Below are 16,049 nucleotides of genomic sequence, written 5' to 3'. Positions count from 1 at the left end.
GTGTAAGATGATGTCTGCAATTTTTGATACATCAAAACAATAAAAGGCCCAATGTTGGGTGCCTCATGCACCATTATCTAAACAGACATCATTATCACTTCATTTTTTTCTAGCCTCATATTGCAGTTTAAACTTCTGGAGTTAAGACAAGCGTATGTTTAACACATCGAATCCAACAGCTTGGTCAGCCACCTTGTAACTACAGTAGGGCAATATAGATACCTCCTTGGTGTCAGCGTCTACCATGTATTCTGAAGACAATAAGCAATGAATGGACAGTTCCATTGGACCTCTGGATAACTCAGTCAACTCATTTACACAAGGTGTAAATGTTTAGGACCTAAAAAAAAAGACCATTGAAAAAACACAAAATGATCCCCTTTAGTAGTAGTTATGCTAACAGTGGCTAACTTGATCTTCATTAGCTTTTAAAGCTTAAATTCTTACATTAGCTATGTAATTAATATCACTGCCTAAGGCTAAAGTAGGTAATTTAGCTGTAGCTAATAAAGCTGAAATGAGCCACAAACCACTTCTAAAATGAGTCAAAAGCATAAGCTAGCCTAGCTAACAAAACTTCATTAGCATGAGCTCCAGCTACATTACCTAAGTAGCTTACATAGCCATCGTAGCTTTTTTAGCTTTAGAGCGTTTTCATGGAGGATTAGCTTTTGCCTGTAAGTAGACTGTTTTGTCTTTATTATGAACCTTTTTGTAATTACGTTATCAGGTCAGGTGTTTGGCATTCACTTTTGTTATCCCAACCCTTACATTAACCCTTACCGTAACCCCCTAGTTTAATCCAATTTTATCTTGAAATTTTTAGCGTGTATTTTAGTTCTGACTGAGGTGGCGTCTCACAGTAATGGTCTGCAAGAAAGAGTGTCTGAGAGCTACGGTCTGCAGCCAGACTTTCGGATATTTTACAAATCCTTGCACATCCAGACCTGGATACAGGGTGTAAATGTATGAGTTAAAGTTATGGACCAAAAAGAGAAGTCATTTCTAATGTGATTATTAGAAGATTCTTGTGGAATTTGCTGAATCTAACATTAGTTCATTTTGGCTTGAATTATTGCCTAGAACATTCATGGGGCATCAGTTTGTGTGGTATTTTGGCACTCAGTACTTCATCATTCTTTAAACTTGTGCTAAAATTTAAGCAGTAGCTGGTCTTTCAAGTTAATCCAGTTAATTCAAGCTTGCTTTGCATTGAGCATTCATCTGCACAGTCGAACAAATGTTCACAGTCAGGCCAGTGTAATGTTTGATATAATATCAGAGTATCTCTGATTTTGACACCAGTGAACAGTAGATCTTTCTTGTTTGAGGCACATGACCATCCATCTGCCCTGTAACTGATGACCCTTAAGGCTTCATTGAAAGGAAGAAATCCTCTTCATCTACTAATTGCTGCCCACTTACTTCAGCCCATCCTGTATCATCTGGACCAGTTCATGCCTCACATGAACTAGACCTGTAGAGGCAAATGAGCACATAACAACACTGTTAATATTTTACCAGTTCATTATCAAATTTTTAGCAACTTATTCCTGTGGAATGAGCAATAGTGCCTGACTATTTTGGGGCATTTTTTTTTTTTTTACACTGGTAAGTAACATGAAATATTTTACCCACTGTTATTATCAAGCTTATTGAAATTCCTGCCATTTCTTTGTTCTAAACCTTAAAAAACGATCAAGTGAAATTACATTCATTCACATTACTAAATAGTAGCTCATGATTCACTGCTGCCTTAAAATAGTCAGCATGACAGTATGCTCAGCTGTGGCCTTTGCTACTCAGTAAACAACCACAATTATTACTGAGGACCAACACAAATGAAATTAATCTGAGTGGATAACTTTAGTGTCGGTCATTATAACATTAGCATAAGGCGGTTTACATCACCATCATAAGGCATCTTTATCCCTGATCTTTGATTCCCACTGACATTATTTGCCCACAATGCCATGCTACTGTGAAATCATAATGCTGGTTTATGTGTTAACTTACTTCATAAACAATTGCAACTTAAACACACATTTTGTTCGCGCAAACCAATATTCTATAGGTAAAGTCTTCTGATACAGGTATTCATGTTGACTTATTAACTCATACAATGCAAACATGTTTAACCCACCTCTGCACAGATTACACCTGGGTGATTAAGCTGTTGACTTTGTTGTACCTGAAGCTAAATTTGTCATTTTTATGTCACCAGGGATTTACTTACTATTATTCTGGTTTTACTTCAGCTTTATTGAAGCATGTAGCTGGGTCTACATTTACTCTTCTTATTCTTCCATCTGTCTTGTTATGGTTTGAGTGTGAGCATGTGTGCTCTTCTCTGATACATGTCTGCTCATCTAGTAGTCAGGTGGTAGACTTCGGCCAATCAATGGCCCAGTTTCATGCAGTTGATGGGAAGCTCTGATCGGATTCCTTTTCGTGAGCTCTGTAACAGATGCCATGTCAAATGCAGCAAAGTGCTATACTTCACGCACAGAAGTTACCTAAGTAAAAGTAAATGAAAAAGTACAAATATGTAAAAAACTATTTGCGAGTGATTGTTATTTGTTACTCTATACCCCAGCTTAATGCAGAGTTAAGGCTGGGCATTTCCACAAGGGAAAATAACAACCTTGGGCTGGACTCAACATTTCTCCAGTAAATTCTGGAGGCAACAACACTATAGTACTCTAGTCTGTAGCATTATGTTAAAACTGCACTGCAAAGGAGCCAGAATCTCCAGCAGAGAGAAGTAATTTTACAGCCATTTGTTTCTGATTGTGTGGCATGGACTGCAGTCGGAGGGCTCTGGTGTTTCTCAGCGACACCTTGGCCCAACATAATTAGTCATGATGTTTTAGCAGAGGCCACCTCCTTCCAGTCTCGGGGATTAAATACTCTTAAGGGTTAGGAACGGCAGTTTTCTCTGCCTCTTTACATAATAGCAAAGGACACTTTTTCATGCTGACTGGAGTAGACATTATAAGAAAATGCTTTCCATTATTGTTGAATACCATAAGCTTTTGGGAACAAATACAGATTGTATTAAATATTGTAGCTATTCTTCCTTATTTTGCCTCTGCTTGTCTCTTCTGTTTTTAGGATGGTGGCTGGCAAAGCAGAGCCAGCAATGCCAGGCAGACTTTACGTGCACCCTGACTCCCCTGCCACTGGAGCTCACTGGATGAGGCAGCTGGTGTCGTTTCAGAAGCTCAAGCTAACAAACAATCACCTGGACCCTTTTGGGCATGTGAGTATTTGCAGCCTACAATTCAAGATACATTCAAAGAGAGGGCTAGTATTTTTACAATTGCTACTACCTTTTAGTTATGCTATTTTTTTCAACTGTTAATATGAGTATATAACATATCAAAAATGACCCAAGACCTTATAAGATGACAATAGTTCTCAAAAGAGCTGAAATGAAATCAGCGTATCAAATAATATGATGAATGTATGGACTTACTAACCCTTCTCCTTTATGTAGTAGACTTTGACATAAAACTTTGCAGTGATCTGTTGCAAAGCACATAGATTCAGACAGTAAAACAGGTGTGTAAAATACACTAGACGAATCATTGGAACATATTGCTATATCTCTGTATCCCTACAATCAGTCGAGTGCTTCTCATGCAGCTTTACACACGAAGAAGGAAGTCTACTGTAAATTCTCAAAGGAAAAAATAAAGAGTCCAATTTCCCCTTTAATTTTCAGGAAGAAAGTCGAATCTAAGTCATTCCCTATGAGTCTGGCTTCACACAAAAAGACCGCCATCCTGCCAGGACAGTTATTGAAAAGGTTGACATTTTCACCTAATGACTGTGATACATTAGCAAGTCTGAAACAGAAGTAAGTATACCATCAGTAGTATGCTGGCTTCTGGCCAGAAAGTCCTAGCATATCTTGTTCAAGTGGCTCAGTCTTACCTTTAACCCAAAAGTGCCATTTTATTGTATAAAAGAGCTAGAATAGAGCAGTACTGTTACATATAATAATTTAATTATAAAACAAACCAACAAAGTAACATGGCACTCACGCACAAATTTGAACTAGAGACTGTATAAAACATAGCTATAAGTCTTTAGCACTGGGCTAGTATTATCTGTGGACTTCTGATAATCTGTGAATTGCCCCCTGACGTCAGTGTTAATATATATATATATATATATATATATATATATAAACTTAAAAAAAAATCTGTAGCCAATATTCCATGTTCAGTGAACTAGCAAACAATCTACCCTAATTTCCATTACACATCAAGGTTGCACAAGTCACCTGTGCATATCTGCAGCTGATCATACAGAGACAGAGAGAGAAAGTTGAGCATCCCTCCCTTTAATGTATGGAAAGAGAGATGTCTAATATCAAATATGGAACTCACCTGTTAGTTTTAACAGTTTTTATGCAGTTGATGCTGCTGATGTTATTCTGCACTCTAATATCTGGGATCATTACATATCCACAACAACCCTCCAACAGATCAACTGTTGAGGCCACAACCACTGCATATTCATAAATTGTGTAATGCATGAAATGTACTGCTTTGACTATGAAGAGAGCAGCGGTGTGTACATGCACATTTGAACAGCAGAGTTTAAATAAGTTAAGTAAAATAAAGCCATTTTTACACACAAGCTAAAATTAACTGAAAGAGAAGCACTATCAATAACCTATATGTTTTTAAACTATCTTCTTTGCTGCCTCTATTTTATTTTTTTGTTTTTTTTTTCGATCAGAAAAAGGTGCAAAGGACATAACAAAACATAATTACCACCCTAAATTACAAACAGACTGACTTGCAAAGGATTAGAATTACCTGTGGACCTCAGTTTGAGCTGAAATATGGTAGGTAATTTGCCCTGGAATATATACTTGCAAATCTGGACATGGTCGATTCGTATGATCTTTGTCCCCTAGCCCCCAGGGGGTCCTGGACCCCAGGCTGAAAACCAATGCCCTAGGCAATACTAATGCTGCATTCCATTTACCTTGGAGATCTAAGTCGGAACTGGGAATGATGTCACATCCTTCTGAAAAAACGGATTTCCTAGTTGTTTGGATTCCATTTGTCATTACCACCAAGAGTTGGGAAAAAATGAATGTCTCCATAGTCACTTATTTTGGTTGGATGAAGAGCACCTCTATAGTGTACAAACTGGCTATATGACCTCTCTACATGGAATGAAACACAAAAAAGCGATGAAAACTCTGGACAATAGTGAATCCTTAAATATGTTTATTTAATTTCTAGTTACCCTGTGTATGTGGTGTATTAATTTGTATATACATGGGTGAAACATTTAAGTAATGTTTGTACGTATGCATGTATGTGCTTCACATATATCAATAATAAAAGTTGGAAAAATGACAGATGTCATTCTTGCGATAGCCTATCATTGTTTTTAGCATCATTGATCAGTTGTTAGCCGATAAACCTTTAAAACAACACATTGCGCAGTACTTCATGTATTAAAAGACTGTTGCTGCACACGACATGTAACTGCAGGGTAGTGCTGTGTCTACAATTTCTAAAAATTCACTGATAAATAGCTAAAGGTTCTAAAAAACAGGTCAAAATCAAAGCTTTTTACTACACTTAGTACTTTATGGCACCATGATGGGACGTCGAGGTCGGGGTGCTCTGTGCAATACCAAGTTCACGAGTTGTAAATACAACTTGGAGAGACGTTCCATTTGCCTCTTCCAGTCAGAAGTCGGAAAAACAAGTCGGAATAAGAGTTACAATGACAAATGGAATGCAGCATAATCCCATGTGAATGGGGGCAATAATCTCAGTGGCATCACTTAAGTGTTTTGAACCTCACTGATGGCAGTTATATTGGAAATGTACCTTAACCTAACTTTTGAGAGAGATTAGTTGTTGATATCAATTTTTTTGTGTGTTATGTTGGTGGCCTCCATATTGAACATGCTGTCTCTATCAGACTTCAAGTCAGCTCAAAGACAGGCAAAAAGGTGGAACTGAGGTGGGCCTTAAACCTCTTGACAAAGAGCTACAACATGCCTACTGAATAGTCTGATCAGTTACATCCCAATTATACAAATGTGTTCATAAACTTTAGCTCTCTTAGTCTTCATTTAGCAATTGAGTTACACAAAATAAATAAATAAACCCAGAGTGTATGTTATGTGCCAATATTAAAAGCAAACTGATTTTTTTTCTTTAATCAGGCAGTTAATTTGTATTTTTGTGAAAAATTTACATTAACATGGGTGTGTATATAAATCCTAGGCTTTTGGGGCCAGCCTCAAGTGGACACTCAAGGAACTGCAGGGACTTTTGCACTTTAGGGCTGCATTCTGGATGTCACTGCTTAGTATAAATGAGTGAACATTTTTGGTTTAAAGCAGTTTGAGTTCAACTTTGAAAAAACCCTTTCACAACACAAGGTCCAAAAACTGTGTTTACAGAACTGTGTCTGACTAAAGGAGTTCAGTGAAGGTGGTGATTACTTACACTCCCTACCTTGGCTCAAATCAAAACCAACTTTCTGCTTTTAAATTCCTGACCATAAATTAAAACTGTTTAAAAAGATGCATTGCACAGCTACAGACAACTGATATGACTACTCCCCATAATAGCATGATAGTAGTGCAATGTCAAGAAAATCCTAGAAAAAAAGTCCTAAACAAGATAATCCAATCTTTTTTTTTTTTTTTTTTTTTTGCAATTATACAAATAATGATTTAATTTTTGAGGATTTGCCTTGTCAAAAACGATTAAAAAAGAAAATCTACAGGTGATACTAGAACTGTTATTTTAGGCCTAAAGCCATGTGTGGAAATGTTAATTTGTTGCCCTACAAGGAATTTGTTGGATTCACCTTTTCATGTCTGAAATAAACACTTCAAAATACAGCTGAAATTTCTTGGCCAGGGGGAACTCTGCTCAGCCAAAAATCTCACCATGTCAGAGATGATGCGGGGAGAGGAACATATTTGGGAAACATACAGCTGATGTGAAAAATCTATTTGATATGTGTGCAAACAGTCAAATCAGAATCGTGAAGGTGTTTTTCACAGGCAGATGTCTGAGAGAAGGATGAAAGAAAGCGAGGAGGCAGAGGCTGCAGAGGGAGGTGAAGAGTACGACTGTGGCAGCGCTCCCCAGGGGGACTCTGGGATAGCTTGTCTGAAGCCATCTCATCAATGGGCGGGCTCATTAGGTTCATAACCTCTCAGATCAGTGGCGGGGCCCACTGTCAGATTGAGTTGAGTGCCTGGCCAGTGATAAGGGCGAGTAATGAGGACAGAGCGAGTTTGAGGCCAGGAGAAGCCCAGATGACGCCCAGACCAGGAGGTGTTTAGTGGGTTAGCTCTTCACACAGTGGAGTAAAGGGACTCCCATTCAGCAGTGATTAATTTAAATGTTCTCTGTTTTCCTTGTTATCAGCCTTTGTGGTGGACCATAGACCATTTTGGAGTTCATCACAGTTTAATAACATCTGTTTTCTGAGTCTTTAAATTATAGGACCATTATTCTTTTTATATTGTACCAAATCCTTCAACACCCACCAATTTATCCATTCCTAACTCCAATTGTGGTCATTCAGCCATCAACAGAGAATCATTTGGGTGAATGCACTGTCCTACATTTGTCAATCAATCATCCATGTACAGGGAGAACTGGATGCACCATTGGAGACCAAAAATTATTATTAAGGGGCAACTGCTTGTTCCTATAAAAATGTCTAATTCCAAAACAGATTTGTAATTACATAGTGCGGTTATCCCATTCAAGCTAACCTCAAAGCCTCACAAATTTACTGGTCATGCTGACACTGAGGCCCCGTCCACACGGACATATCGGTTCTTTGTCGTATCGGCATTTCATCCACGGCATTTTGGGAGGCTGTAAACGCTACTTTTGAAACCGGATCCCAGAGTGAACAAATCTTTATGCCTAACATTTTGTCTCTGTGTGGACAGCTAACTACATTTTTCCTGAAATGATTACATCATACATAGCATAGTCCACTTAAGCCGCATGTGCATGTCCAGCCAAAACAACAATGGTGGATTGCAGGGTTGTGTTCATGCTGCAGAAACTATTGAAGTTATTATGGCTTTTATAGCAAAATCTGATGCTCCTTTACCACCACCACGAAAAACAAATGGTCATGGAGGACAGCATACACCAGATGTTCTTAGGCGTTCTTGTTCTTGTGTCTGTGTACGGCACAAAAGCTTAAATGCATTTTCATAATCTTCTTTTCAGGTCATTTCTGTGGCAGCATTACAGCACCACTAACAGGATTGGCATATACACTACAGCGTTTTCAGTGGTTCTGTGCTTACGCGGACATTTCCTGAAACAATCCTGTGTTTACGGGAAACTTTTTCAAAATTAAACGGAAATATATTGTTTTTGTCTCCGTGTGGAGGCCTGAGAGTGTTTACACCAACTGGATGCATTTTTCTTTCATGAAAAGACTGAAATGTACATACTGAACAGTCCTTTAATTTATTATCAGTCTTTTATTTATTGCAAATTCAATATTTCTCTAACCTTAACCCTGCCTTACCAAGTGTAAAACCTCAGCACTGGATGTAAAATGCAATATATTTACTTTTAGAGATATGAAAATACAAAAAAATCTGACCACATAAAACAGTGTGTTTTAATGTGAATATAAGGCCTGTGATTGCATCTTTCAATTTCTATAGTGAAATTGAAATGCTGTACATTGAAGTGACACATTTTGTTATACATGGCCCTTCAGAATCCAAATACATCCAAAAGCTTTGTTTTGGGTTTGTTTGTTTGTTTGTTTGTTTTGTTTTTTTAACCACTGAATTAGTAACCATTAATCTTGGGACAGCTGATAATTAACTGAAGCGTCACCTGACTGCATTAAAAAGTTAAAATACATACTTACCAAGTGGGAAATAATTTTTTTTTATCATAGTGGTAACTATCACATTGTGATGTACTGTGCAGCTCTATTTGGATGTAACCTGACATTCAACTGTTGTTAAAAAAAAAAAAAAAAAAAAACATATGGAAAAATGGAAAAATATTGGGAGTCCCAGATTTGTCAAAAACCTGTTGAATAAATATGCACATCAAGCTATGGATGGATGGATGGATGGATCTGGTTGACCCCAAACTGCGAAATAGAAAGATGTGTATACATCCAGACATTTAGCTTAATATCAATAATCAAAAAATATAAATCTGATATAAAGTAGTAACTAAAGTCTACAAACTCTAAACGGCCCTATTTTAAAGACATAAAACACTCTTTCTAAATTGCATTCAGGAAAGAGATTTGGGATGTGTTTGTACATTTAACTACTTACACTGTGCACAATCCTGGCACAAAGACAGGCGCAGAGCACAAAAAGGAAGGCTTAAGTTGCTTGATTACGCAATGGTGTGTTCTGGGCGTTGCAATCAAACCAATAAGAGCATCAGCTTTCATTCCCTTTCAGAGCCAGGTGTGCCTGCAGGCTGGTATTTACACTGCAGGTTTTTAATTTTTATTCTTAAATGACCTGAACTCCCACTGGCTCCTTAAACCTCTCTCATTGATGCCTGTTAACACACAGATAACTGTATGAAATTCTGTTTAAGGTTTCAAGTTATATTTCACTGAAGCATTCCCAACACATCAGAAATGAGGGATTCGGGCAGCTGTTTTCACCTGCAGCTTGTTTTTTAATTTACAATTTTTAATGTATGTATATGATTTGTTAATCAGTGTTTAGTGAAAAGGAGGCAGATAATATAAGATTATTCTTCCTCTTGCTTCTCTTCATTCAAGTGTCCAAACAGGCTGTTAACTTGCACATGAAGCCCACTAATATGTGGTTCAGTCAGTCATCTCACATTTGTAATTTGTCCAAGTATTTATTATGGCAGCATAGCATCTGTTTGGCATCAGGCTCCGACTTCATCACTCCTCACAGATTGATTTTACATGCAGAACTGAGGAATGATGAGTTATGCCAATGTTAACCCCCAGTCAGAGCCAACAGGTGGATGCTGGGGTGGAGGTGGGTTGAAAGTGAGAGTGCAGCACTGATCCAGGGCAGAGCAGGCAATTGCAGAGCAGAGGAAAATAATGGAAATTGTGCAGCTTAAGTAGGCTGATGAATTAGGAGGATGTGAGTCATGTGATTTTAATTAAGATGCATGTCCGGTGTGAATCATTAGGCTCGAGATGATGCCTTAAGTAACTCATGAGCTTCATTTGCTGAATAATACACTGAATGCTTTCAAAAGAAAAATGTCCTGTGCTTTAACAAAAAACATTGTTTGTGGCCATGTTTAAGGAGATTTTATTGAACATTCAGGGATTTAGAGAAAAATCTGTGGTAGCAAATAATACTATTTAAATGTTTTTCAATAAGAAAAGATGAAAGCAACCATGTTCTTTAGCTCTTCACTGATCTGAGGAAAGCCTCTGTGTCTCCAGCAGTCTCCAGTATCACCCTCAGACTGCAGTCAGACAGCAGAGCAGACAAAGGTCAAGACAGAGCCTGTGGTGGACCAGCCAATAGCTTATCTCTGTCTCCAGCCTGCCTCAGCAACAGAAACATGTGAGCACGGGGCCATTCGGTGCTCAACCTGAGCCTTGCTCCCTGTGCCCTGCTCAACCTTTGCCTCTCTTTGGGAGCCCCCTGGAGGAGAAGGCTCCTCAGGAGAGTGTCTGGAGAATAAGGAGGGGAGCCGAGGTGCAGAGTGTGATACTAATCGGTCCTGACAGAGCTGGACTAGTGATGACCCTGCCCTACTGTTGCTAACGCTTCGCTGGGCACAGCACTCAGCTGCAGTGAGCGGACTGATGCTAGTGAGCCGACCTGCAGCCACCCAAACAAACAACACTCGACTCGCTCAACACATGCTACCTGCTACACTCATACAGAAAACATTCAGATTTTATATCGAGTGTGATGGAGGAGATGCAGGGAAACTGTGCACTGATCTAATCTATTCAATGGCATAAAAAAACCTCTGCCTCTCTTTCTTCTACATCGTATCACTCAGTTAAGACCCTCCTACTGAACATGCACATGCATTTTTCTGGGATTGAGCTGGAAAGTTAGTCACCAGCTGCTTCAAAGAGTACATGTTTTTCTGTTTTTCACATTTAGTTCTTGTTAGGGAAAGTTTCAGTTGAAAGACCTACCATAGAAAAGTAGCCACAGCTGCAATTAATTAATGTAATGATGATAATAAGTAGGTCTGCTTATTGGCGAGCATCAGAGAAAATACTGCCTATTGTCACTGTTTGCTCATTAGCTAACTGGAGGAAACATGTGAGCTTGACTACCCATTACAGGTTTTACTAGCAGCAGCTGTGCTTTCCACTGAGTCCTCTGACACTTTTGAACAAAGACTGAATAGTGTGAGCTGTTGTAGATGTGCTCTTACTTTATCCAGCAAGTATTTACTGTTGATTATTCAAACATTTTTATGACTTTTTACACTTAATAACCTCTTAACTCATGGAGGGTGTGTTGCTCATGAAACATCACAATCATGAGTGGCTTGAAAATATCTTTATCTGCCATGGGGGCCAGGCAGAAAAGTTTGGGTATGACTGCTCTGGAAAGAACATAAACAACATGATGTGCAGATGTGTAAAACATTACAGTGCTGTGAAAAAAAGTATTTGCCCCTTCCTGATTTGTCACACTTAAATGTTTCAGATCAACAAACAAATGTTAACATTGGACAAAGTCAACCTGCATAAATACAGAATGCAGGTTTTAAATGATTGTTCCATTTATTAAGGGAAAAGCAGTCCAAACCTACCTGGCCATGTATGATGAAGTGAAGTAGGCTAAAACACTTCAAAAACCAACACACACAGCAATCTAACAAAAGTCAAGAACAGGTAAGATAAAAAGTCATTGACATTCATCGGTCTGAAAAAGGTTAAAAAGCCACTTGGGACTCCAGGAAACCATGGTGAGAGCCATTATCCACAAATGGAGAAAACTTGAAACAGTAGTAAACCTTCCTGGCCAAAATTACTCAAAGAGCGCATCGACAACTCTTTCAGGAGGTCACAAAAGAACACAGAACAATATCTAAAGACCTGCAGGCCTCACTTGACTCAGTTAAGGTCAGAGTTCATAATTCAACAATAAGAAAGAGACTGGGCAAGAATAGCATCCATATGGAAGAGTTCCAAGGCCAAAACCACTGCTGACCAAAAAGATCCCAAACGCTCATCTCATATTTACCATAAGCATCTTTTGGAAGAATGGTTCTGTAGACTGATGAGACAAAAGATAACTTTATCCCCATTACATCTGGTGTCAAACTAATGCAGTCAAACATGGTGGTGGTAGTGTGATGGTTGGGGCTGCTTTGCTGGTTCAGAACCTTGACAACTTCCTGTAAATGATGGAACCATCGATTCCATTTGCTACCAAAATATCCTGAAGGAGAATGTCTAGCCATCAGTTTGTGACATACAGCTCAAGCACACTTGAGTAATGCAGCAGGACAATGATTCAAAACAGACCAGCAAGTCCACCTCTGAATGGCTTAAAAAAATATAAAGGTCTTGGAGCGTATGCTCATGCTCAAAAACCCCCTAATGTGGTTTAATTAAAAGAATTCTGCAAAGAAGAGCGGGCCAAACTTCCTCCACAGTGATGTGAAAGATTCTTTACCAGTTATCGCAAACACTTGCCTACAGTTGTTGCTGCCAAGTGTGGCACAACCAGTTATTATGTTTAAGGGGCAATTACTTTTTCACAAAGGACCAGGTAGGTTTGCATGGCTTTTTTCCCTAATTAAATGAAATCATAATTTAAAATCTGCATTTGTATTAAGTTCAGTTATCTTTGCCTAAATTTGTTTGATGATCTCAAACATCTGAGTGTGAAAAATATGCAAAAGAATAAGGACTCAAGAAGGAAGCAAATACTTTTTCACAGCACTGTAGCTTTACTTTTTTGTGGTATATTAGGTATCAGGCTGTTTTTAATGATAAAAAACAAATGACTCATTTTAATCTGACCTCTGAAAAACAGCTCTAATTATTTGTGTTGTAGTACCTGTTCATAACTTTTTGCCATCTCTTCTCTCTCCTAGATAATCCTGAACTCTATGCACAAGTATCAGCCAAGACTACACATTGTCAAGGCTGATGAAAACAATGCCTTCGGATCCAAGAACACTGCCTACTGCACTCATGTCTTTCATGAGACGGCTTTCATCTCTGTAACCTCTTACCAAAATCACAAGGTACAGCAACTCAGAACAATATACAAACAGAAATCATGTCAATGTTCAAAAAATAGATATCTTGAAGTATTGGTGCATGAAGAGTTACTCTTAAAACCATTTCCTGTCAAAGTACGAATAATGTTTAGCTAAATTGGACAACATCATAGTTAATACAGTATGCTTCTTTTTCTGTTGATTGAAAAGGGTCAATGTTTGCTTAGAGGTGCATGAAAGGTGCAGCAGCTCCTATCCAAATACAAAGAACTCTAAGTTAAAACACTGAAAATTCTTTACAAGTCTCTGCCGATGCTTTGATTCAGTTTGTACTAAAGAGTGTGCTCTTTAATATGCTTCTCTTAGATCACACAGTTGAAGATAGAAAATAATCCATTTGCCAAAGGATTCAGAGGGAGTGAAGAAGGAGATCTGCGTGTTTCCAGATTACAGGGGTGAGTTAACACAAAAAAGGACAAGGATTAAACTAACTCTGTGGAACATCTGAGGAGAGTGGAGGACTCCTATAGTTGATATTCATAAGGCAGGGGCATTCTTTTGTGAGTGATAAAAAAGTGATCGTCTATCAAATTTTATCACTTGGTCTTTATAATAGGCCAAAAATGATCTTTCATCAGCCTAGAAAATCTCATATTGGTTGGGAACCAATACAATTCTGTCTCTTTAAAGGCCTGAGCCAACTAATGGTGTTTTATGTGCTGGTAGCGTCTATTCTACACAAGATCAGTGCAGTTTATGGTTTTCAGGGCTAAGTGCCTAAAGCACAAAAATGTCCTAAGCATTCACTCATAGGGCTCTCTGTTGAAAATAGTTCAACTTTTGGAAAAAAGCCACTCTTGTCAATGTCCAACCAACCAATTAAAAATCAAGAATGGGCTGGATTTTGATATCAACTTTGTCAAAAAATGATAGCAGAGAAACAAATAATCCTCCATAGTTTATCTCATGCACACAGACTTGCTTTTTAAGGGTGCACTTTCCAGGTCTATAGACACTGCGATGCCAGGGTGTGATTCCTTTACACAGTTCTATATTTTCTTTGTAAAATTACTATAAACTAAACATTAAGAATAGCAATATAAAGCACTCGGTCTCTCCTGAATAAAGTGGAATTTCCAGGAAAACTTCTGTTACCTAGCTACAGCAAACACTAATCAGAAAGACTCTTAAACTGAGGTTATGGGTGCTGCCATCATAAAAACACTCAGTGGACACAGGCCTTAAAAGACTGTAAGAGTAGCATGTCACTGCAAAAGGATTTTTGTTTTCTTATGTTTCTGCTATAGGAAAGAATATCCGGTGATTTCAAAGAACATGGTTCGACAGAGGCTCATCTCTTCACATAGTCATCTAGCAGGGAAGCTCGGGGCAGGAGTTCTTACTGGACACCCTCAGGTCCTGTCTTCTTATCAGTATGAGAGCGGGGTTCCTCTGTCCAACTCTGACCCACAAGATCCAATCTCAAACCACTTTTCTCAAAGCAGAGATCCCAGCCTTTTGTACCACTGCTTCAAGCACAGAGGTTTGTTTTGTAAGCATTTGTTCTGTTGATTCTATCCTGCAGGATAGAAAGGCCCATTTCAAACGCAATGCTGTCAATTCTTGCAGACGGTGCCAGACATCTGGAGCTTGGATGTAAGCGGCCATACCTGAATTCATCATCCGCAGTCTCAGAGGAGCACTACTTTCGTTCAGCTCCATCATACGACTCGCCTTTACTGTCTCATCCCTACTGCACTGAGACAATCAACTCTAGAGAAGCTTGTATGTATGGTGCTATGGAAACGGAGTCTGGGTCAGGGGCAGGGGACACAGATGACCTGACAAACTCCTCTTCAATTAACTGCAACATGTGGGCTACTATGCAACCCTACCCTCGCTATAGCATGGAGGGTGTCCCATACCAGCCCTTTGCTGCTCACTTCAGCAACACTGCCACAGTCACACCAGTTGTACCACACCCTTCCTCATCCATGGCTTCACGCCCCCAGACCGACTTGGGGGTCTACAATTCAGCTACAGCTCAGCGAGGTTTGCCAGTGATACCTCCACCATCCTCCTCTTCATCCTGCTCTCCAGCTGTTCTGGGATCCAGAGAAAGGCCAGGCCATCCACCACTGTACCACAAAAAGCCAGGGTCTCCAATTCGGCCTCACAGAGATTTCTCAGCATATCCGACTCAAGGCACTATATCCATTCGGGATTCATCCTATCATCAGTACCAAGTAGGGCTGAGCAGCACAGGGACTCACTGGAGTGACAGTTAACATGGACTACTGGAGAAACCAGTTTTGTCCAGTGTATGCATGAAAGCTGATCAAGTTTCTGAATCCAACTTGGGGCTGCTAATGCCAAGTGATGACAATGAACAGACCTGGTTATTGCTGATTTGCACTCCAGATCCATTTTCATCCATGCATTCTAACTGAAGCTCTATGACAAACTCTTTATGGGGCAAAAAGAGCCTTACCTCCTCCACATGTATGAAGATATGTAGCATATGTTCAAGTCTGTGGTGGCTTGTGAAGCTCTTACATATTGTAGACTTGGTTCAAGAGCACAAGAAGTGTTAAAATGATTGCAAAGTAAACAGCCAACAGTATCTATTCTTAGAGTGACAGATACATACCCTGAAGAGAAGTGAGGATATTTGTCTGAAAATAATATTGATAAGGGAAAATAAACAGTTGTTATTGATGTTCTTGAAGAAAATAAGAGGCACAGATTGGTAAAACGTAAGTACAGGATTGTTCCCTTTGAGGAAAACTGAGCAACAAGGATGCTACTTGTATAGAGCACATTTGA

The 16,049-nt window shown here is 39.0% G+C and overlaps 1 protein-coding gene across 1 annotated transcript in view; it reads left to right on the top strand.

The window, feature by feature from the left end:
* tbx4 (T-box transcription factor 4) overlaps nucleotides 1-15,511 on the top strand; it is a 39,739-nt gene extending 24,228 nt beyond the window's left edge. The window contains exons 5-9 of the mRNA XM_041810671.1: nucleotides 3,115-3,262; nucleotides 13,095-13,247; nucleotides 13,590-13,678; nucleotides 14,531-14,766; nucleotides 14,853-15,511. Coding sequence (XP_041666605.1) covers nucleotides 3,115-3,262; nucleotides 13,095-13,247; nucleotides 13,590-13,678; nucleotides 14,531-14,766; nucleotides 14,853-15,511 — 1,285 coding nt within the window. The remainder of the gene's footprint in view (nucleotides 1-3,114; nucleotides 3,263-13,094; nucleotides 13,248-13,589; nucleotides 13,679-14,530; nucleotides 14,767-14,852) is intronic.
* Nucleotides 15,512-16,049: the final 538 nt, after the last annotated feature.

This window comes from Cheilinus undulatus, linkage group 2 (assembly GCF_018320785.1).
Source record: "Cheilinus undulatus linkage group 2, ASM1832078v1, whole genome shotgun sequence".
In the NCBI taxonomy this organism is placed as follows: Eukaryota; Metazoa; Chordata; class Actinopteri; order Labriformes; family Labridae; genus Cheilinus; species Cheilinus undulatus.
This window is presented reverse-complemented; position numbering and strand designations above follow the sequence as displayed.